We start from the raw sequence: 23,657 nt of genomic DNA, 5'->3' as shown, positions 1-23,657 counted from the left end.
TAATTACAAAAGTATTTACCCTTGTCTCGAAACAGACCAAAAACAAACCAAATATAGTAACATATAACCTTTATTTGTTTTCTATTTTGTGGTTGGCGCCTTTAAAATAATATCAAACATATTAACAATTGTTTTCAGCAATTTTTTATACAAACGTGAGACCTTTCTAGGCTTGAAACCGACTCGAAAGACAAACAAAGTTTGACAAGCAACAAACAGATAGGCTAACGCAGTAAGCCCAAGAGTCTTTGAGACTAAGCAGTTCAGAGAGCAGCTTACAAGGTGCTTCCAAGGCGGCGATGAAGTGTATTTATACAGTTGCTGCGTGTAGCAGGGAGGGACATATGCTCTCAGTCTCTGAATATTATTATATACTGAGAAACTACAAAAACCATAAGCCCGTTCCGTCAGGCAATCCCACCCCTCCTCCTCATGCGTGGTAGGCTGATGCGATGAATTGCCCACAGATTGATTATTCACCAGTCCGCAATGCATTGATGAGGCCTACAATTGCTGCCACGACAGATGGAACCATCACGCAATCGTGTTGTAAGCTTTCTTTCTTTGCCGTGACATTGTGCTGTGGCAACGACGCTGCTGCTCTATTTTTGCCTTGGGGCCCCTTTTTGTTTCATTTTCTTTTCTGCCTCCAGTTTTCAATTTCATATTTACCCTAATATCCATAAATACACATTCTTTTTTTACTTAATTCATAACATTGTTCAAGTTTTATTTGCAAATAACTAGAAATAGTTTAAAACTGTTTACTTGTTGGTTTCCTAGCAGGGAGAAAATGTTTGAATTGATAAAATTATAAAAATCAATTCTTCATACCTACTTTACTTTCATTATATTAATTAAGCGGAAATATTTAAAATTTATTTTTGCGTCAAACTTACCATAAACTTGAAAAATGAGTATTATATTTTCTTTATGTAAAACGAATTTTACAAAAACTATTACTAACGATTCATGGTCCTCTGCAGCCTAGACACACATGCCATCTCACTTCTGCACAAAGGGTATGTCCTGATTGTGCCAAACATTGAAATATCAGCACCACCATTCGTTTAATACAACCTAGTTTTGGACGAATTTTATAACATCAGTGTCACCATTCATGTTGCATGATCACAACTTACAATGCCTCAAAATGCAGAGCCTGTGCAGTGCATTCAACATCAGAATGGAGGATGCTGCGAGGCTTTTGGATGTGACTATGCACGCACCGTTTACAAACTCTTCGTCTGGGGCTTTGATATTGTTCATCCACGTCAAAAGGAGATGAGGGGCTTCAACTGTATAATACACTTAATGGTCATCTTCTTGCAAGACGCTTCATTGAATAAAGTCATGTTAGCTTGGATTGAGTGGACGATGATCCATCCGAGGAGAAGCTCCAAAATTAAGTAATTGAATCGAACTCAATTATTATACAGTAAAAAGAGTTGAATTAAAACATTTATTCATATATACTATTGACGAAGTAACTGACTATCAGGAACTTAATTTAAATATAATGATTTGTGGGAGGTTTGGAGGCCCCACCCGCTGTAAAAGTCATCTACCCCTATGCTATTATTATTTTTCACACAGCTGTATTTATAGTACAGAGTGAATAGTGTGTGTGTGTATATATATGGTCACCTTTTCCCCACGTTTTGGCTACGTACGACGCCCTCGAATCTAACAAAAAAGGTAACATTCATATTATTCCTTGTACTGAAACTCATTACAAATATTGTATTAATTGTTATTATTTTACAGTTTATCCATTGGTGCATTTGATAATTTTAACAAAACAAACCCATACAGACATACAGCGAGAGCCATTTTCACTTGGAGGGAGCGAGAGAAGTAGCCAAAACTGCCACAACCTAGTAGCCAACGGTATCACTCCACGCACGTGCGCCCCTGCCACTGCGGGATGATGTTCCGACATGGCTTGGCGGTGACACGTGGCTACTTCCCACACCTGGGCTTGTGAGGTGTGTCTCCGTCAAGTGGCCTCCCCCCCCCCCCCCACCCCTCTGGGGCCCCCCCCCCCCCCCGTCTCACATGCTTTTTATGGTTGGTTTTAGCTTCAGTAGTACGATTTCAGAGGAAAGACTCCGATTTTTGTTTTTTCTTCGTTCGTTAAAGAATGGGGCACGAGGAAGTTGATCTGGAGGCGCTTCCCCCGCCGGAGGATGATCAGATGGTAACTTGTGAGCTGGAGGCGGCGGAAGCTCTGGCGGGCTTGGCTCGGTGCTCCGCCGGTGAAGCAGTGGTCACTCCCTCTCACTCCTCTCAGGTTTCCTACTATCCTACTTACTTGAAAATGTTGCACTTTGCGTGAAACAGCAGGGTTTCGTCTGTATTTTTCTGCGTAACTAATCCTGTTTCTCGAACAAAGTTCCCTTTTCCCCCTCTGTATGTGCTTTTATGGTAAAGGGAAAAGAGGAACAGCGATGTTAAACATATTTGCTTTTAGGGACGCAGATACTGTCAGGGGTTTGATTGCTTATTTGGAGGAACGTTAAAAGTGTCTATTTGCTAATCCTAATCTGCCTCAAAAATGATTTCTTTTAGAAGATTTCGTTATATTGAGTTTGGTATAGGAATTGCACATGACCATTCGTTGCTTGAAGGAAATCTTGGGGATTCCTCTTTCCACGACTTTCAAAAAGAACGGCACTTTTAAAGGAGAAAAGTTCTTGAAAAAGCACCATTATTTAGTTAGCCTTCTTCAAGCAGATAAGAATTTTAAAAGCATGTAAGAACATCTTTGTCGCAGGAATATATCTTTTTCTTCTTATTCTTATTCCCTTTCGTCGTCCTCCTTTTTCTTTTGGAGGTGGTGGTGTTGGGACGACAAATTTATACTCTGTAATGATAAGATTGTGTGGTTTGCCTAACGAAACTTGGGATATGGTACTTTTCTTGTAAACTTACCCTCATTCATTCTTGTGTATGGAAGAATGATCTTCTTGGCGAATCATGAATTTATTATGAACACACGTATAAATTGAACAGTGCCTTGTCAGACTTCGTCCAAATGGATCTTCCAACTGAAAACTGTGTTTCTAGGAGCTGCTCAAAGTTTTGATGTGCCCTTCAGGAGAAATAGTGGTTCTTTACCTACTAAAGATTAAATTTTTTGAGGTGACGCCGTGTGCTAGGATGCCTGTTAGTGCTTGAAGGTCTTTGGTTTATGCATGCGCAATAAATTTGGAGTATTTCAATCATATGCAAAATCATTATGGGTTTTGCCTATTTGTCAATATGCAGGAACCTGTAACTTGTGATATTTTTTCTCTGTGAAATATGGGATCATCATTCAACGTGCTCTGCAGTTTCTGGTTGATGTCTTCAGTGTTCTCATAGGACTTGCATAAATAGTTGGCATCGCATGAATCATGTTAGGCCTGCAGTTTTTATCACCAAGTTACACAGTATCCTCTTTGCGGTCAGTGAGCAATGTTTTTGTGTAAATCAGGATCAACAAATAGCTGCTGCTCCTTTTTGTGGATATGCATCTACCACGATCACAAGTCCAGAAACAACTGAGACAATTGTTAAAAATGTTTCCAACCAGTTGTGCAGTACAGGTTGTCAACCAAATCCTGGAAACAAATTCAAGCAGAAATTGACAGAGGTATATAAACTTGGTTCTCTTCTTGTTTTGCAAGATTATGCTTTTCTTTTAGTAGAAACTTGATAGGTTCTCTCCACTCAGGCTGAGAAGGAAGCACGAAAGCTTCGTCGGGTCTTGGCAAATAGAGAGTCTGCTAGGCAGACAATTCGGCGGAGACAGGTAGGTCCAATTGCTTATATGATTATGGTGATCAATGTCTTCAATATTTTGATGCATTTGAGGATTAATGAGAAGCAAAAACATACAAATTACTGTATACAGCTCCGCTCTAGATCTTCTGTGTTGTTATATCACTATATATTAATGAAATGAGTATGTTCTGGTTGTGGTGCTCTGGAAAGAAAAGATATTTGGGTAGAGGACTGTTAGGCATAGGATAAAGATGCTTTGAGCATGATTCTAACGTAGCCATGCATCTGTTGTGGGGAATCGGTTTAGAGCTAGTTTGCCTACCTGTAAGGGTTGAAGATAAATGTCCTATTACAGTTCCTGGTTCATATATATGTTCATAGCCAAAAAAAGATAGCTTGCCTAATTAATAATTTGGGAAGTTTAACTTGTACCCAAGTCTTCATTTCATGCATTTGGTATATACATTTGCCTCCTGTTGGAAGAGCTAAGTTCATTTAAATGTTCATGTGCATCTCTGAGTGGCCATGTTATAAAAGTTTAGATATGGAGTTTCCTGAGAATCGCATGCTGGCTTCCAGCATGAAGCAAAGGAAAAGAAGATCCAGAATTACTCAGATGCATCACTGAAGTGAGTTAAGTTTCTTTTATGCCAGCAGTTGCTTATTCATTCATCAAAAGGTAGTTGAATCCAATTTCAGTTCCTAGCTTCTCTTTATGCAGATGCTGAAGAGAGAGTTTCTGGAAAAATTAAACATGTTATATCTAAAATAATCCGCCTGGAGTGGTTGCTCGACAACAAGTAGTTGCATTCTCCATTTTGCTGCCCTTTTGGCTCCTTTTGTCCATCGTGGCGTTGCTTCCTTATTTTAGCTTGAGAATCCATTCTCGCTTCCCTTAAACATCATAAATGAACAGCATAGTTGAACAATCATAAAGCAAAATGCTATGTCTTACCAGTGGATTTCTTTCTTTTAGGTTTTTTAGGGTACTTTACTCTTAAGTTTCAGGTCATTGAGTTAAATTATGTAATGACCAATAGGCAAAGAAATGGCATGTAATGGTGAATATCATATTAGCTTCCAATATCACACAAGTGATGTAAAATATGCCAAGTTGTTGTAATGGCCCAGAGCATGTGAAGCAGGTGTAATCTTTTAAGGATCAACCGTTCTTTCTCAAGATTTTACCTTGCAAGAGTTGATTCTTTTTCCCTCTATAAGGGTATATATAGAGAATGGTGACTGGTTATGGAAGGAGGCCACTCTTTAACCAGATAATTGGCAACTTCTATCTGTGGGGAAATTTAGGTGATTGCCTTTAACACCATCAGATCTTATGAGCTGCTCTTTACAGGTTTTACAGAATATGATGAGTGGAAAAATGGATGGAAAGGAACGAATAAGGTTAAGGAAGAAAGGAGAAAGAAGAATGTGGTGGGGGAGGGGAGGGGTGCTGGTGTAGTTCATGATTGGGAATAGAGTAGGAAGGAATAAGGTAGATAGTAGGGGGTGGGGATATCAGGTAGTTGTGCTTAGCCAAGGCCTTTTGGAAAGGCCCGGCCGGCGACTACCCTCTTTCATGCCCCTCGCCAAGGATCACTCACTTTTCGCGTTAGGTTCCTCATTCCTGCGACTCCGACTAGGAGGTCAGTCACTCTAGAGTTTAAAGGAAGAGGGAAGCTTCAGAGCTGGAAAGGCTTAATAAGCACATCTCCAGTGGTACATTTAGCTTACATCTTTAAACTTTCACATGAATTTGAAGCACATTTTTATGAGAAAGTATTTGCTATAAATAAGCATTCAACAGTTTAGACTAGGTTTTGACCCATATGCAAACACAACAAAGAAAACCAAAGCCGTGCATTAAAGCACACTACTTTATGTCGACACACTACTTATTCGACTCTTCTAGAAAAAGAATCGATGGACTCTTCTAGTCTCCCAGGTGACAATGGCCACGTAGTGTGAGAGCCACTAGTATCGTGCAAACTGGAAGTAAAGAGGAAACTGAGATGGGGATAGGAAGAAAAAGGTTGAAAAGATAGAAGAGAGGTGCTGAGGTGGTTAGCTGTGAGGGTGAAGGGATGGGAAGTCAAAAGGAGGACAAAGAAAAATAAGATAGAAAAAGGAGGAAACACAAATTGAAGCACACTCAAATGTGTCCTGCAGCTGGAAGTGTCGTATTAAAAGACCTTTCAATGATAGGTACTTGGGTTTGCAAAGTGCTGTTTATCCCAGTTCATCATTTATCAGTATAGTACATCTATAATTCCTTTGCTAGTCAAGTTCTATTATTATCATTATATTGTTTCTTTTCTTTTTCTATTCCCCCCCCCCCCCCCCCCCCACGGGGGGGGGGCACACGCCTGCGGGCTGTGGTAAGCCATTGCCTGTGGCTGTTTCTCTGTTACTATATGGCACCTTGATAAATTGGATAATTTAGGTTATGGTGGTTGGCATTAATTATCTTTTGGTTGCTTTTTGATTAGGCTATGTATCTGGAGTTGACCAGAAAAGCAGCTGATATGTTGGAAGAGAATGAGAATTTAAAGAAGGTAAGCAGTCCCTTACCCTCATCCAACTGTTGTTTCCATTCTTTCTTATATAGAAGAAATTACTGAAGCTAACTTTATTTTTTTGGGGGACCAATGGGTTCTGTCTGAAAAGAAGAAGGAGCTGGCTGTGGAGGAGTATAATCTTTTGAAAGGAAGAAATGAATTTCTTAAAGCACAGGTAAGACACATCTAAATGGTTTTGCACTATTGTCCTTGTAAATATATTCTGTTTTTACTTATTCTTTTGCATTTTCAGTTGGCTAAAATAAAGCAGGCTGAACCAGGAGAAAAGCAAGAAGAGCCAAAGATATCCCTCCCAGAGAAATCTTGTCCTGCTACTACGAGCACTTCGACTTTTTTCCATAATCAGCCCTCTGTAGTTCCTTTTTTCTGGCCCTCGATTCTTCCATCTTCAGATCTTGTCCAGTTCCATTGTGCATCTGGCTCAAATATTATGAGCTCACAGCAATTCGCAATACCACATAGGGATATGCCCTGTCCACATCAAGGACAAGAAAACTCCACGGGGTTGAATAGTGGACAAGGAACTACTCCCTTTATTGTACTCCCAGTCCCTTGGTTGCTTCCATGTCTCACCCATAGCAGTATGCTTCACTCCAATTCTTGTATTAATGATAAACAGAACACTCAGCCTCGCAGTTCATCTGCGTGTTCAGAGACTCGGCTGCATGAAGACAAGAATCAGTCGTCATCAAGTTACAATGCAAGGGCAGAGGCTCATAATTCCACAAAAGCCGGCAGTGCTCATGGAGCTGGATTTAACATGCCGAGAGACGGTGGTGTCCAGTGCACAGCATGTCATCCCAGAGGTGCTGTTTCTGTGCCTGAGCTGTTCAGCTCTGTCAGGGCCCAAGAAGGTCACAGGCCTAGTAGAACATCCTGGGTAGAGAATACGGCTGGGGTCGATGTTTCTGCTACTCATGGTACAAGGCAGAAGAATCAAGAGCCAACCATTGGCCTGCATAAAAAGCCAGAGAATATGTTTGTGGCAACTGAGGCAAGGAGGAGGAAGGAATTGATGAGACTAAGGAATATCAATTGCCATCATGTCCAGACACGCTGTTGAGCCTCCAATTAGTATTTTTGTTCCGGTAATCTCTCTAAATCGGGAGTCCCTTTACTTGTTCTGAACTTGTTTTGCTTTCTAAATTCAGAGATCGCCAGCTGGTCAACAAAACTCACCCTCACCTGTAAAAGCTCGAAGAAGCTTTGCTCCTTCCTTGAGCTTTGTTTTTGTCCGACGACCATATGCTCGTTACTCCGACGTGGTGGAGTAGTTCAGGAACAGTATCTTAGTTGTATAGTTCAGCGGGGAATCCTTTTCTGGATTGCACATGCGAGAGAAGAATCACAGAAGCTGCTGGAAATGTGAAATTAATTTGTACCGAACCAACTTTTGTGTTTTCTTGTCTTTGTTTCCTTCTCCACCTGCTGGAAGTATATATATATGCTTATTGGTAGCTCATTTTTGTTAAAAATTTTACAACCCTTTACTTTAAATCGCGTACAACATCAAAAACAAAACAGAAGGCTTATCGCGTCCCATTGCGTTGCAATTTTTGTTCAACTTCAGGATGCATCAGTTGTAGATGTGGAGACATTCTAAATAAACAAGAAACCAACATAAGGGAATTTTTTACTCAAATCAAATTAATCACCGTGTGTGATGAGTTTGTTGTATAATTTATCATTTTTTTTAACTGTATGCAAATGATATGGTAATTGTGGCATTAGACATGTAATTCATTCAAGTTTAACAAAACTTAATTTCAATTAAAATTTTTTGAAGAGAACAAACAAGCGTTTTGTTTCTAATTAAGATTTTCTTATCTTCATTTTCTCATCACAGATTAGGCAAAGAGTATCGACAAACCAATAAACGAATACATTAAGGTGGGGAATGAAGAGAATGATATGAAAATTTTTATTCATCTAAAGAGTGCAACGCAACAATTGTGAATTGCGTTCCTATATAGGAAAGAAACATTAAAAAAAGAACATATATGTTGTCTGTATAATGACCCTAAAACACATGGAAGAACATAAGATGATGGTAATCCTTTTGTTCATACTGTGAGCTATGGATGCGCTCCCATGTCTCTTATTGATGGATTTATTTAGAAGAAGACTGCACCAACGACGCCGGCGGCGGCTATTGCTCCCGCGACGGCTGTCCCTCCGAGTGCGGTGGCACCATTTGCGGGTGTGGGGGCGGGGGCGAGGTTGGGGAAAGCCCCGTCGGGGACTGGACCGCCGACAGGGGCAGCATCAGTGACTCCGGCACCGGTGACAGTGCCAATCACGTTGTCCAAGATAGGACCGTCAGCCAGTTCGCCAGGGCTGAACCCAGAGGAGGAAGGAGCAACAGACGGGGTGGAGTCCGCAGCGGATGCCATCCCCACGACGGCGAAGAAGACGAGAGTAATCGCAACGATTTGGTTCGCCATTTATTGCAGTTACAGATATATAAATATATATATTTATATATATTCAATTACTCTCTATCGTTGGAATAGCTTGAAATCGTTGCATAATGTTGAGGTTGGGAAGGGTGTTATATAGGGCGGAGGGAGGGTGGAGATGGGTGGTGGAGGGGCGGGCGTTGCGGGAGGGAGTGGTGGTGCATGGTTTACGTGATCTTGTTGAGAGGCCATTGCTGTATTTGCATAGGAACCTCAAAATAGGTGACCCAAACTTGAAAACCCACTTCTTTTCTTGAACTAATTATTATTTTTTTAAGTATTTGGATTAGAGCTTCTTCAACATGATTTCTTTTTCTTATAACTCTTAATAAATAATTAAGGAAATCCAAGTTGGAGCCTAATCAACTGAACAGGAATGCTTGTTGCAAAACTCGTTCTTCAATTTTCAGTGACGGCTTGAAAACTCTTTACTGCAAATATGCACAATGCCTCTAATATTTCTATGAATAATTTTTACGATTATTAAATTTGATTGGATCAAATTAAATCTTTTACAAATATTAGATATTTATAATCAAGTCAATATTTTTATGAATATTTTATACCCATAACAAATTTAAGTGAATTGTACTAATCACATAATAAACAATTGGTTACTTTCTCTGAATTAAAAAATCAATCACAATAAATATATCATATTTACTGTGTAATTGATTCAAATTGAACAAAATTGATTTGAATTAAAACTTTTTCGTCTCTACAGCCCAGCTAATTACATCATCACAATGCGATAGCCGACGAATTGTATTCAGACTCGTGCAACAATAAAATTAAACCTGGGCTCTCAATAAAATAGTTATACCATATCACTTCATTATAACTTTATCTGGTCACATGTCTATTGCCCTTTTTCAAAATAGTCTATTCCAATTCTCTGATGCAAAATTTTGTACATATGACACAAACCAATTGTTATATCTTTTTTTTAATTAACTTTATTCGAGAGCTAGACTTCGTTACTCGAAAACAAATTTACACATTTGATAGCTTATATTTACGTAGATACAAGATTAATAATTTAGCTAAGTCACATACAGGTACTCATTTCTCTATTCATAAATAAACCTCCTACATCTCGAGACTATAGTACAATAAATGCATCTCCATGTGACGACCATGTAAACTATTTGAGAACAGAAAAATCAACCTCCTGACAGCGTACCAAGCCAGCAGCCCCTCCATAGCAAAGCCACTTCTCTCTGCCTTTGTTGACATTCCATCTCACTCTATGCATTGCCACAATCTTTGGAGGGAAAACTTCAACCGTATCACCTTTCTCCTCTTTACCACTTCCTTCCCTTTGGAGTTGTCCTGCATCTTCACTTCTACATAGCACAGTCTCTTGATTGGCTTGTGACTGGGTCTTACTGCTCTCTTTTGGTTTTGATGCTTGTTTCTTTATCACCATGGATGACTTATCAGATCCATGCTCTTCAACATGATCACTCCAACATATTGCTACAATAAACAAATAATTACAACTATGCTTGAGGAGAAAAATGAAACTACAGAACTTAAATATCCAGTCTCAAATTACCTGGAGTTGGCGGCTCATTACATGTTACACTTTTAGCCATTTGTTCCTTCACTCTTTTCTCTTGGTCTTTCGCTCCTCCAGACCGCTTCATGCCCGGTGATCTTTTTTGGAGGAAACTACTTGTCGAAGGACTGGCTACAATAAGAGCAGTTTCTTCTTCCAATAGAGATCCACAAAGATAATGATGCAGACGATTTCGTGAAGGGTCTCTCACTGATCTAGTTGTTGGCTGCTTAAAGTAAAATATTTGACTGGAAAAGATTTAGCTGCTGAAACTTCTGAAGAAATATACGTTCTATAGAAGTGTATCTGTGTGTGTATACATATAGGCATATACATGTGTCTGTAAATATATACATATGTTATCAACATTTTAAGAAATAGATTGGCTAGTAAATTTTGCATGCAATCAGAATATAACAAATCACTCATAGGACACTAAATATAAGCATCTTTGTTGATTTAGGGCAAAGAAATCTAATTTTAGGACCAGCTATAATGTCCAAAAATTGAAATGACATAGAAGATCTAAATAATCAACTCGTGCCAGAAAATCTTAATTATTTTAGATGGATGTTCAATCAACAATTATATGTAATATGACATTCAAGATGTTCCTGAGGAAACACAAAATGATCCTTACTACTCGAGCTCCATCATGGACTATTTACAACCCAACAAAAAACAAGGGGTTCAGGTAATAGCACTAATGAAAAATAAATTAACAAAAGTATAGGTATTTAACCAAACATTCACCTGGAAGCAAAAGGTTGTTCCTTCTTCACCACAATATGCAACCATGCCTAATTAAATGGTCAAAGCAACAGACACAACTAAGAGTTAAAGGGGCACAGTATTGGAAATTTTTGCTACAACAGTAAGGTACATAATCCAATACACTGAATTTGAAGATGTAATATGGGATTGGAGGGGGGGGGGGGGGGGGGATGTGGGGGGGGGGGGGGGCGTGAGTATTCAAAATGATTTTATCACATGCTTTAACAAATTATTTCAAACTTCCCCTCCCTCTTCTCCCCTAACCCCAAAGAAGAAAGGACAAGACAAGGAATTAAACACAAGTAAATGCAGACACACTACACCAAAAAACATAAGGGGGACACATCTTAGCAGCTATGTGGACTCATGATAATGAAGATCTAAGAAGATATTCAGGTAAAGATAACACAGATAGCAACAGGTTGCTGACATCATATGTCACTCGGAGCTTGAATTTCCAGTGACTTTGTGTTTATTACAAGTTCAATTCTGGAATAGTATACTACAGACAACAGGTGAAAGGGTAAAAGCAATAAAATATAGCCCTCCAACAAACAAAACAAAGTCCATAAGACCATATGAATCATATAAAGACAACACAACATAGACAAACTGACACACAAAACTATAGGGAAATAAATAAGATATGCTGCAGAATAAACTTCGAATGGTTGCTTGTTGATGTAGGCATTAAGAGTCCTTTATCTACTTCACTGCTTTTGCTTTTTCTAATCTTTCACGTTGCTTTTGGATTGAAGGATTAGAAATTTTAATAACAAATCCTTTTAATTTGTTTGGATAATTTTAAATTTAATGAATTTCAGATCCTTCAATTCTAGTTTTGAACTATGTTATATTTTTTAATATTAACGGATTTCAAATTCTTTTCAAATGGAGTCATTTGAAATCCTTTGTCCAGGTTCCCTCAAATCCAAATCCATCAAGCCAAATGCAATGTCAACAAATTGGACTTAATGTTTGCTTTCATAAATGCTGTCACCTTGCTAATAATCATTTTCTTCAAAGTAGGTAATAGCTGCAGCAAGACAACGGATTATCTAAATGCACCTGTGGACTCTTCATAGACGTTAAAACTTTGCACTCCCACCAATTTCTAACATTTCCTGTGATGTTTTGAATGTATAAATGGCATTGATCAATCATCAACAGAGGAGGTCAAACCAAGGGAGGACTAGTAACATTATGGCCCACAAAACATACAAGAAAAATGTCATTCCTCTCACATGCGCACACATTTTTTAAGAATGGTAAGATTTCAAACATCTGCCAGTCAAAGAAAGAAATATCTTAAACAGCCAACCTGTCAGCCGCGAAGCATGAATACACCATATCGAGAATGAGGAACAGTCAAAACTATGGAACCCATGCTTCGGTGCTGCAGTGATAGATTTTCCAGTAACTGGAATGTCATGAGCTGCCCTCTCTAAGCTGAGTAACCACAATGTTCCATCATCTATGGACCCAAAGACACATCTACAAGCACAATGACTAGTTGAGCACATATGAAATAATCAATGGGAGATGGAACTCATACCACGAAAATTGAACTATACCTTGGATCTGGCAGCCACTCCAGACCATAAGTGACTCCTGGAATATGATGGTCCCACAACGGACGGAATGGATCCCTGGGATAAACAGGAAAGTTGAGGAGAAAAAACAGAGATTAATAATGGATAGAGTGCAATATTTTTATTGAAATAACTTCACTAGTCTTAGAATATATGTGGCTTTTGGTTAACAGATCTTCAGTATTGCTATCCATGCCTGTGGGAGGATACTAAATACTACTATATTTCCTGGAATTTTACCTCATCTTTTCTAGGCCTGGTTACCCAGATTTATTTTCCTGTATCCAGAAACAGATCTTTTCTTCACAAAATTACGCTCTTTAGACTAGACAATGTGATGATTTTTGCACATTACTTTTGAGGGCAAAAATTAGAATTTCCAAGAAGTACTCTTTCATCTTTAAAATCTCAGGCTAGATGTATGAACCAATTCAAAATCATTTGATGATGAATTTCTCAGATGAGACAAGTCATGTATATTCAAAGTTTCAAAACCAACAAGGATAATAGTATGACCATCAGAACAGGGTCAAAACTAATAACTCCCTTTTCCATCACGATTAACATTTAGGTAATCAAGTATATAAGATGTGTACTAACCGTATGTCCCAAACCTTAAAGCCTTTAGGACCTGTGGTGATGATAACATTTGCACTCTCAAGTTCGCTGCAAATTTGGACCAAAATTTGATTAGTGATAACTGAAGGCCTACAAAACATGTATCAACCAAAATGAAGGGAGTAGCATCACAATTAAAGCCATTTGTTTCAAGTTTGACATTCTATCTGACACGATAACACTCACAGCACAGACAAAGGATAATTTCCACAGATATTAATAGATTATAAGAGAAAATTCAGCTGCTTTACATGTCATCCGTCAAGGTTTTCAATGCTCAAATCATATATACTACCTCAGTAGGTGCAAGGTTTCCCACATCATGGGAAGGCCTGGGAAAAAGCAATCACCTTTCCCTCAAAACAGTAAATTTGGTTTTGCAGAGCATTGGTTATACTGAATGGATCGACACATTTGGTTTTAATACCAAGAGATCTCTTTAGGATTTTTCCAAATTATGGGGGGCTACATAGTCATTTGGCCCTGTTTTGATGTCTCAGAACCATACAGAGTTATGTACATGCATTAAGTAAGTTTGGTACATTGCTCTCCGTATGTGATATTGTATGGATTCAATCCAAGTGATATGAACTTAGCTAACACAGAAGCTCATTCCAATGCATCTTAATTAAGTGCCTCAAAAGGATGATGTTTGGGTGAACTCTATCCATGCACAACCCTAGTAAACTATAGTACCCAGTGAACAGAGTGAGAAATTAAATGTGTGTAGTGAAGGAAAAATATAAAGCAGAGAATCTATGAGGCAATTTGTGAAATCAGAATAGCAGCCAACTGCAGGTGAGAGGAAAAGAAAGAAATTCTTTATTTGACTTCACTAGAAAGAATTGTAGGGGAAATCACTTCATGCAATATTACGAACCCTTGAACTGGTGCCCAGGCCAGTGATCTAACAGGACCTGTATCTGCACTGAAGGAAAGCAGAGGCCTTGTTTCTGTAACAAAACGAGGCATAAGAACCTATCACCTTCCATATAAAACCAAACTTTGCAAGGAGACAATATTCAAAATGAATGAAAACTTGGATCAACGTGAAATATGAATCTTAAGGCCACTTAGCCACTACCTGTTAATGGATCAGTAACTGAAAACTTCCATAAAGCAACCTGCATTTACAGAGATAAGAAATGAGCTCCAAGTGTAAGGAGAACCTGATAGAGAAATGGTAAACCAATCTGCGAAAATTGGCTGCGCCACAGACACCGACGCACACACACACTAACATATGTAGTAAAATTCAGAGTTTTCATCTTGACTGTGTTTTCTACAGTGGAGGACCAAACAACCATAAAACCCAGGCATTCATCAATGTTAGATTTACAAAGACACCAAGGAGAAAAAGGAAAAAGTAAACATTACCACTCCATCATGACATCCAGCCAAAATCATATCATGGGGAGATGACACAGACCACTCCAGCGTTAGGGGAATACTGTAATAAATCAGATTTAATAAAATTACATGGTAAATTTTTTATGTACAAAAATATATTATCTAATACTACGAAGGTACAAAATCATCTACCCTCCAAAAGCACATAAACTCTATCCAATTTATATTTCCTTTTCTTGGATGTGGTAAAACAAGGTTGTGTTACTAAAATGGGTACTAAATTCCCATCAAAGTAATAAATGTGACACCACTAATTCTCATCCACTAGTTTTGAGGGAAATAAAGTATGGATACACAGAAATTACTATTGAATTTTAGTAAAACAAACTCCAAATTGAGTCAGAATACACCCAAAAGAATGGGCAGAGCGAGTATTATGGATCATGGAATCCTGAAGTAAACCCCAAGGTTGAAATAATGTGGAAATCAATAAGAATCCACTAATCAGTATTTGACCGAAAACTTGTCTGAGCAGTGATTTTCACAGTGTGATCATTTCCTATTATCATCACCCACTGGTACTTCCAACTGAAACAATGGCTCTTTTGTGCACAAAACAGTATGTACAAGTAACAGTAGCTAATCCAGTTTAGCACTTTAATATCAATTGAAGCCTGAAGGAGTACCTCTCCCCCAAGATCAAATGCTCAAGGGTAAAAAGAAAGTGAGTGAAAAAAAAGCCTCTGCTTATGCACTAAAAATATAAAAAGGAAAGCAATCCAGGACAAAGACCAACTAGTATAAGAGTATGAGACAATCATTGTCTTCATTGCCGAGAACCCGATTAGGACATAAACTAGGAATAAATTTCGTATAAAACGAGGAACTAGCAGTACTAGCATCTTGGGTAGGCAAGAACAGGATAAGCATATCTACTGCCAAACTACCTTTGCCTATCACCACACTTCAACATTGAACACCTGAATACTGGTCGCAATTTGATGAAGCGAGGATCAATACGCTCCTGGCAAGCAGGAAATACAAATCTCACTGTATGGGGAAGAGGGACCTCCCACCTGCATGTAATATTTACAATCATGAGACAAACAATGAAAGAACAACACCAAAAGAGATGATTGCTTGATATTGGAAACACTGATGAGAGAATGTACTACCACAACTGCTAGTAGACTAGTCTGACCTATTTTTAACATAGCCAGTCTCAAGCCTGGATTCATATACAGGTAAAAGGTATTTGTGCTAGTCTTACAAACTTTCTCAATTTTATTAGGGAGAAGTCATCAGGTTCTGAATAAAGGCAATAGGGTGTTCAGGCCAAGCTACATGATCTACCTAACTTAGGGTGTTTCAAAAGGTTGTATTGCGTGTTGCTTATACTGCATCTGGGCTGGTCGAGCCCTAGGTAAATGAATGATAGGTTACAGTTCGTAGAAAATCTGAAAAAAACAAAAGAATGCTTGAAATCACATGTTAGAAAGTCATTAAGCATTCGATGTTCAACATATTAGATAGCCCTTGATAGAGAGAGGTCGAAGAAGAGGATCCTCACAACCAACTAGATATATTTGCTATAATATTTTGTCGGAATTTGAGCACACAAGATGTCTTACTTCAAACATCTCATTCATCCAGCTCATAGCCTCATATACTTAAAAGACAAGAAACCCGATTTGAAAATGTATGCAGATTTAGACGAAGTTTCAACAGTATTAGTTGATCTCCAGGTGAAAGATTCTAAATAATGTACGAATACGATATATATATATATATATCAACGATATAACAGATAATTTATGCCATTATTTCAACACAGAATGTTGTATACTGAGTTAGGTAATCTTCATTACAATACTGACATCCATAGTAACTTCACATACATGATTATGATAATTACCATTTTTCAGTTTCACAACTTTGGTTTTACAAGAAAATGGAGAAAAAGGAACAAAAGCAAAATGTTCAATACTTGGACTCGATACATGAAATACACTAGAAGAGATCTTACACTTCTAGAGCACCATTTCCAAGCAAGACAGCAAGATAACCCATAATTATCATGGATTCAGGGTCAGAAGCATGTACTGGCTGCCACTTTAGATCCCACACGACCTTTCCATTGTGAGCTAAACATAGTATCATTCTAGGCAATGCAACATTCAAGGGAATGGATATCTTAGAATTACTAGGATCACAAGAATTATTGCAAGTTACATTCTTGTCAGCTCCTGCACATGCTGGTTGATTGACAAGAGTAGATTCTCCATGGTCACATTGCCTGAGAACATGCAAACCGTTATTATGTACATGGTCTTCTTTCTGTGCCTTCGCTTTATTTCCCCTGCCTTCAGGACTAGCCAACATTAATGCATTTGGATGGTCCAAACAATTAGAATCCTTATGTGTTCTTACATAGTCTTCATCATGAACATGTTCACTGGCAGTTCCAACAGTATCCGAAGGATGCAATGTAGACGTGCCCGTAGGGTATTCGATAGCAACAGGTTGCACATTATCACTATAATTATCTATCTTCTCTACAGACTCATCAAGAGGTCTCTTCCTTGGTCTCCCTCTTGGCCTCTTTGGTTTAGTTGGCTCGTTGGCCTTAACTGGTTCCTTTTTCTTGGAAATTTGTCTTGACCTTTTATTCCTCTGAGAAGGTACTTCTTCGTTCATAGAGACAGTTAACAAACACCATATCTGGACGACCCCTCTGCCAGTTAAAGGGGCACCAATTTTGTGATATGAAGATTCAGGGGGATGGGCAGCAACAGCGACAAACTACTATGTCAATTTTCAAAAATACACAAAATCAGTAGTATATTTAATGTGAAAAAAGTAGTAAAGGGTACATCACAGAAAAATAAGACACATCTTTTAATATCTGAACTGAAGTTGAAGACAACTAGGTGATTTTAGAAAATGTGTGATTCTTAAATAAAAACAAAGACAATACAGAATACTTGGCAATAAATTACAAAAGTAGACAACTAGATATATAATGATTTTGTGTTGTTCTCTTAGAAGTGCAACTGCAGCATTTCCATATCAACAATAATTTAGAAACAGCCACAAGGCCTTAAATTTTAAAGAAAGTATCATATATAGTGACTTCAATAAGGCCAAGTGAGCTCCACCTAATATTTTCCCAAAGCAAAACAGAAAAGTACCCGTTGCTTTGTGGTCACTAAGAGGAAAGAAGACGGGCAAATTCTGTAGCATTCATATTGGAGGTCCGGTCATTTCCTAAGACATCAGAATAAGATCCCAGAAAAAAGACTATAGATTTGACTCACGTCCCCTGATGTTACCTTAAACATAATACCACTAAGTTGACCAAATCATACATATTATATAGAATTCTCTTCTCCAGCACAAACATTTTTGAAAAAACTGCACCTTTTACTGCCTAAAATTGGAAGAAGTGAGACCATAACACTCACAGCAAGAATCATCCTGGGATGGTTCACAATTTCAGTAACTGCTCCTGAGATAATAGTTAGAACTCTTCAAAAGGATCTCCCACAAAAATCTCAAACTAGCTATTTGGAGTAGAGAAGCTTTTGATCAGGCTAACTGCTCAGTGGATGAATATAACAGATAAAAGGCACTTCCTTTGTCATCCATGACGACAAATTAGAGACCCTCATTTCCTTCCATCCTAGATAAGCATATAACTGAAAATTTAAAAATAAAAACACTGTTATTTTTTCAGGCATAGCCAGCTTCATTCCATAAATTTTGAACATCATTAAATTGTCTTCCAGTTTATCTATTTAACATCAGTTATCACATAAAGCAATTTTCATCATCAGTATTTGCCATTATCACAACTTAATTACATTTCTAATAGAGGCACCCCCACCCCCCAACCCCGCGGGAAAGGGAACAACAAACAGGAGAGGATAAAGTAAGAGTTATACTTGGTGGAATACCTCAGACTTAATGTGATTCTCAGTATTGCAATGAAAAGGACACCAGTCTAATGCCCAGACTGCACCGCCAGCATGCATTATGAAGTCTTTGATGCTGAAATAATATAAAAGAATCAATGATAATAACAGATGATATCTCATATGCACATTGCAAGAATGAAAAATACCTAGATTCTGTATCGTCTTCGCTCCCATTTTGTGTCTCCTTCTGCAGTGCCCAAACAGAGTTAAATTCAAAAGCTTATCACAAAAGTTTGAGACAGTCATTCTTTTCACGAAGAATTAAATAGCAAAGTACCTTCGGAACAGATGCAGCTGAAAATTGAGGTAATGTAACCTCACCTATTACATCTTTCTCCTTCGAATTATGTTGATAAGCAAACCTCACAACTCGAGGTGTATATTTAAAATCCCTCCATTCTCTGCAACCAACATTCCACAAAAAAAATTACCTAAACAGACTGGCATTCCGTACACACGACCAATTTCAACCAGTTGATCGGAAAACCAACCAAGAGAAAGCTAAAACCACTTCGGCTACCTCAAGAAAGTTATAGAACCGGACAATCGCTTAAGTTCAGGTTGATTGACATCAAGTGTTTCCGGGTACCCACACAGTTTGGCTATCGTATCCACCGCTTTGAAGTGATTCTCAACGGAGTAATCGAACTCAGAAACTGCAATCTCAGGTGGAGCGTTAGTGGTGAGGTGTTGAGCGTCGGCAGGCAATTGGACGGAGTCAGGACCGCGGGGTACATCGGGTGGCTTGCCTGGCCGGGCCTGCTGTTCTTTCTTCTTCGGGATCGGTTTTCTCTTTCGCTTAAATGCTTGGACGAGTGGAGCCTCTTCGTCGAAATCCATTGCTGCTTCTCCTTCCATTCACTACGAGGGTTTGGCGAGCGAAAATTCTGAAATTTCACGACTTTTGAAGAGAGGAAATATCAACTTATCGGGTCGGGGCGGCAGAGATTTTGGCGGATTTTAACTCTGCCCGCTACCAAGTAATAGCTCAATCAATTAATAATTATACGGTCACTTTTTATTATAAGTGTCAGTTAATTAATTATTTTTAAAAATTATACATCAATTAAATAAAAATCATACTATTATATGACCTATAAGTAACTTATGAATAATTACATAATTTATTATTTATTTCTTTTTTTTTCGGAAACAAGGAGGGAAATCCCCCTGTGACCCCCCCGTTCCATCAGTCATTCGTGCTCCTCCCCCGAGGATCACTCTCTCCTTCGATGTAAGCGATTGCACCTTCCAACTAGGAAGCCGCTCTCTGTCCGCTGCAACTGGAGTATGTCGTTCGAATGCCTCACTCCCTTTCCAACTCATATTGGGGAGCTGCCACTTCCCTTCAGCTATGCCGGTTCCCCTAACGCTTTAGTGCTAACGGGGATCCGGCTAGGCGTCAGGAAAGCAGCAGCCCCCCTTGCTTACCCGTTCCTGCCTTCCAACTAGGAAGTCAGTCACTGCCATTGAAACTAGATTTTGTCGTTCGTGTCTTCGGCAGCTCACTCGATTTTCCTACAAATCATCCTTATATTCGGTAATTATAGAACTGTTCCTAACATAAAAAAAATAGAGGTAATTTTTGCATTGATTTTTATAGATGTGTGTAATTTTTTAGAAAATATGAGTAATATATAAATAGATCATAAATTATAGAATATAAATATAATTATTCCATTAATTTATATTTGATCCAACTCAATTAAAAGTAGAATTTCTTATATTCCACTCTCCTTTCATCACTTTAATCTTTTTTTTAACGTACTTAATCATAAAATATATTGCTGCTTTTTCGGAGCAATAATTTCCATCAAATCAAACTATAGCATTAAGGATTAAGGATGTGGGTGTCAATCATGTCTTGACTACTTTATTCTTGCTAGAGAGAAAAAGTGGAAAGCACAATGATTAGTGAATGCTTGTAAAAAAAAAAGTTAAATGACAGTCCTAATTATTAGTAATCGTGTTCCTCAGTTGTAAAATTGTCTGACGTTATAACATAGATAAAAACCAACGTTTTAAATTAATTGGATTTGGATGGAAGATTTTCTTTTCTTTTATAGGGCACCCAAAACGCACCATAGGCATTGGGTCAAATTTCCAGCTCCTTAAAACTTATCCTTTAGGTGGGCTCTGCGAATTCTAACACATTCAAACATTCTACGTCAGTACTAAAACATGTAAAACCCAACACCTCTGCCCTGTCACTTTCATGGTATACGGGCAGCTTCTATTCCACATATGTTTTTTATGTTGATGCTGACCCAAATTACAGCATATACGCCTTTCTTTAGCACGCGCTTTTCTTTTAAAAGATTTTATATATGTGATTTGTATTCGTCTCAAATTACATGTCAATTATATTGTACTTATAGTGTGATTGAAAATTTCATACTTTTCGGGTGTATTTTCTAATATCGTAAAGTCATAAACAATTATATTAAAAGGAAATTAAATGATTGAGTATAGATGGATGATGATCGCTGGGGTGCTTGGAAGATAATTAAGGTGATATATTTAAGGAGATTATGAAATTTTTAAACTTAGCATAGTCATAGCAATCCATGTGAGATGGGCTGAGCCTAAATGAATAAATTAGTGATTATTTGACTTGCTACCATGAAAGGGCATTAACTATTCAATCAATTCAAGAATTAAAATATTAAACTGATGAATTAATAATCCACTTGGGGCCAATGCCATCTAATTTTCTAGGCCTAATTCCGATGTGTTGCTACAATAGTACTTCTTCTACCTACGCAAACATGGAATATTAACAGAAAATATCTTACTCAAATAAATGAAAGAGCAAGTAAGATACACTTGTCTTGTGATTGGTCTTTTATTTTAAATGCATATTAATTACATAAAAAGTGCAGTAAATATGCCATACAATTAGTTCAGATTTATGCAAACTAGATCTGAATTAGAATTTACTGGACTTTAACCATCCGTGGCCAAGTATAAATTCAGATGCCAGAAAACTAACCTATCACCTATGAACATCTTTGTATCATTGCTGACAACCAGTAATAGTTAAACAGTAGTCATATAATTTACATGCCATATCAATACATATTCGGCCAAACAGCAATAGCGGCTCCCTATAATCTGCACACATATGTATAAAAGGCAACAGCAACAAGCTGGTTAGATCTTACCAGTTAGTTGCCAAATTAAGACAGGACGAACCCCTCATTTGGAGTTCGAGCTGACGCTGATGATGCTTCAACGGATTAGCAACATTTTATACTAATTAACATATGGATCATTTTAGGTTGTTGTGCATATCATAGTTATAAATGATCGATGGTTTGTTGTTGGTCAGCTGTGCTGTGATTATTTTGATGAACTACTTACACTTCGGGGACGAACTAAAACTCGTAATCCGTCAGCAAACGTGGCGGTTAGCCCTGGTGAGAACCGGGGCGTGCACTCCGGTTGGGCTAATTCGACATGAAACTGTCGCAGCAGTGAGATTGCAACAGTTTTGAGTTCCACAAGTGCCATTTCTTTCCCCAAACAGACCCTAATCCCAGCTTGAAAAACTGGGTACTTGAAAGGGTTTTCATGAGGGAAGAAAACTCCATTCCTCAGCCATCTTTCAGGCTTGAATTCCAAGCAATCTGATCCCCAAATCTCTTCCATTCTCCCCATTGCATAAGGGTGGTAAGTAACCCTAGTGCCCCTCTTCACGAAACTCCCATCTGGCAAAAGGTCATCCTCCAAACAAAACTTTGAATCGAATTGGATTGGTGGGTAGAGTCTCATGCTCTCGTATATTGCTGCATGTAAATAGTGAAGTTCTCGCAGTTGTTCATAGCTTGTCAGGTCCTGATTAGGCCCGATGATCTTCTCCGCCTCGATCAGTATGGCCGCCTCGATGTCCTGGTGGCACGCTACCAGCCAGATGAAGCTAGTCAAGGCGGAGGCCATTGAGTCGCGGCCGGCCAACAGGAAGCTGATTATGATGTCCCTGAGATAAGTTTCGTCGCTAATACTACTCATGAATCTTGACAGAAGATCATTCTGATCGGAGAAACTGAACTTTCGGCGTTGCCTGATGACCTCCCGGGCTAATAGGTGGACGATCTTGATAGCCTGCCGGAGTTGTTTCTCGCTGCCGATGTTCAGCAATCTTTTGATCTTCCAAACGATTGGGGAGGCAATCATGGCTCTCTCAGCCGAAAGCTTCGACGCCAAATCGAAGGAGACAGCAAATTTCGATAAGGGTAGTGAAAGCTCCAAACACTTGGGGTCTAACCCGAATGAAAATCTGCAAATACTATCAAACGAAAATCTTCGGAAAACGTCTTGTAAATCCAGCACTTGGTTTCCGGCGGAAACCGACTCGAGAAGGGGTAGCAAGCGTTGATCAATTTCTTGATTCACGACTCGGAATGAGTAAGCGCGGATTGAGGTCCGACCCAGTTCAAGACTCGCCATTTTTCTCTGGAATCTCCACAAATCTCCATCGACGTTGAATATCCCCCGCCCCAAGAAGTCACCCAAAATTGCGGAGAAGGGCTTCCCTTTGGGGAAATTATCGAACCGGGTTTTGAGCATGTACTCAACGTTGTCAGGGTTAGCAGTGATCGTGTTGTTGAGAACATGGATATGGATTGTCCGAGTGGGGGAATTCTTGAGCAGGTGAGCGTACCAATCACAAAGATTCCCAAACTGGGTAGTCCAGCGAGATTCAATGTATGTTTGACAGATTTCACAGTTGCACCAAACCCTCACTCTCACTAACCGGATACTGAAGAAAATCAGCAACATAATAATGATCAAGAGTAGGAAGAAAACAAAGAACAAATGGTAGTCATCAAAGGCCCGAATCCAAGAAGATGCTGCAGCATCCATAGACAAACAATATGATCCAATAAAGGGAGAAAAGACGAAGAGGGAATGAAGAGTGAAGACCAATGAGAGAAGGGAGATAAATAAGAAGGGAAAAACATCTGGCCCTATTTATT

At 38.7% G+C, this 23,657-nt stretch overlaps 4 protein-coding genes across 10 annotated transcripts; 1 reads left to right on the top strand and 3 right to left on the bottom strand.

The window, feature by feature from the left end:
- Positions 56-7,507, top strand: LOC105174095. Of its 6 annotated transcripts, none has more exons than XM_011096086.2 (10): positions 56-549; positions 987-1,022; positions 1,160-1,698; positions 1,816-1,988; positions 2,143-2,293; positions 3,479-3,637; positions 3,719-3,796; positions 6,258-6,323; positions 6,439-6,501; positions 6,580-7,507. In XM_011096086.2, the coding sequence occupies exons 5-10, from the start codon at positions 2,144-2,146 to the stop codon at positions 7,408-7,410; spliced, it is 1,347 nt and encodes a 448-aa protein (XP_011094388.1). In that variant the 5' UTR covers positions 56-549; positions 987-1,022; positions 1,160-1,698; positions 1,816-1,988; position 2,143; the 3' UTR covers positions 7,411-7,507. The 6 variants fall into 6 exon arrangements, with proteins under 6 accessions (XP_011094388.1, XP_011094386.1, XP_020553336.1 ...); XM_011096084.2 differs by having other exon boundaries at positions 66-549; positions 6,436-6,501; XM_020697677.1 differs by lacking the exons at positions 56-549; positions 987-1,022; positions 1,160-1,698 and having other exon boundaries at positions 1,761-1,988; positions 6,436-6,501.
- LOC105174094 (anther-specific protein BCP1-like) lies at positions 8,246-8,881 on the bottom strand. Its single transcript, XM_011096082.2, has one exon. It carries the CDS (start codon positions 8,789-8,791, stop codon positions 8,462-8,464), a length of 330 nt encoding a protein of 109 aa, XP_011094384.1. The 5' UTR covers positions 8,792-8,881; the 3' UTR covers positions 8,246-8,461.
- On the bottom strand, positions 9,743-19,643 carry LOC105174093. 2 transcript variants are annotated; one of them, XM_011096079.2, is made up of 15 exons: positions 19,199-19,643; positions 18,956-19,079; positions 18,825-18,865; positions 18,646-18,751; positions 16,728-17,503; positions 15,649-15,777; positions 14,729-14,801; positions 14,436-14,475; positions 14,232-14,304; positions 13,334-13,399; positions 12,716-12,790; positions 12,463-12,635; positions 11,121-11,167; positions 10,365-10,593; positions 9,743-10,285 (listed from the first exon to the last, which is right to left on the bottom strand). In XM_011096079.2, exons 1-15 carry the CDS (start codon positions 19,534-19,536, stop codon positions 9,951-9,953), a joined length of 2,625 nt encoding a protein of 874 aa, XP_011094381.1. In that variant the 5' UTR covers positions 19,537-19,643; the 3' UTR covers positions 9,743-9,950. The 2 variants fall into 2 exon arrangements, with proteins under 2 accessions (XP_011094381.1, XP_011094382.1); XM_011096080.2 differs by having other exon boundaries at positions 18,658-18,751.
- On the bottom strand, positions 21,918-23,657 carry LOC105174092 (cytochrome P450 94C1-like). The gene has a single exon (XM_011096078.2). The coding sequence runs from the start codon at positions 23,542-23,544 to the stop codon at positions 22,021-22,023; it is 1,524 nt and encodes a 507-aa protein (XP_011094380.1). The 5' UTR covers positions 23,545-23,657; the 3' UTR covers positions 21,918-22,020.

Source organism: Sesamum indicum, linkage group LG11, assembly GCF_000512975.1.
Source record: "Sesamum indicum cultivar Zhongzhi No. 13 linkage group LG11, S_indicum_v1.0, whole genome shotgun sequence".
NCBI lineage: Eukaryota > Viridiplantae > Streptophyta > Magnoliopsida > Lamiales > Pedaliaceae > Sesamum > Sesamum indicum.
Note: the sequence above shows the minus strand (reverse complement) of the source record. Positions and strands in the feature narration are given on the sequence as shown.

Bases quoted from the DNA above. Each gene is read 5' to 3' on its own strand.
- LOC105174093 (XM_011096079.2), bottom strand. From the start codon at position 19,536: ATGGAAGGAGAAGCAGCAATGGATTTCGACGAAGAGGCTCCACTCGTC. The intron at 14,802-15,648 runs GTAGTTTGGCAG...GATTTATTACAG, and splicing joins AAGTGTGGTGATAGGCAAAG to TATTCCCCTAACGCTGGAGT. The intron at 14,476-14,728 runs GTAATGTTTACT...CTGTAAATGCAG, and splicing joins CTGGATGTCATGATGGAGTG to GTTGCTTTATGGAAGTTTTC.
- LOC105174094 (XM_011096082.2), bottom strand. From the start codon at position 8,791: ATGGCGAACCAAATCGTTGCGATTACTCTCGTCTTCTTCGCCGTCGTG.
- LOC105174092 (XM_011096078.2), bottom strand. From the start codon at position 23,544: ATGGATGCTGCAGCATCTTCTTGGATTCGGGCCTTTGATGACTACCAT.
- LOC105174095 (XM_011096084.2), top strand. From the start codon at position 2,144: ATGGGGCACGAGGAAGTTGATCTGGAGGCGCTTCCCCCGCCGGAGGAT. The intron at 2,294-3,478 runs GTTTCCTACTAT...TGTGTAAATCAG, and splicing joins CTCCCTCTCACTCCTCTCAG to GATCAACAAATAGCTGCTGC. The intron at 3,797-6,257 runs GTAGGTCCAATT...CTTTTTGATTAG, and splicing joins AGACAATTCGGCGGAGACAG to GCTATGTATCTGGAGTTGAC.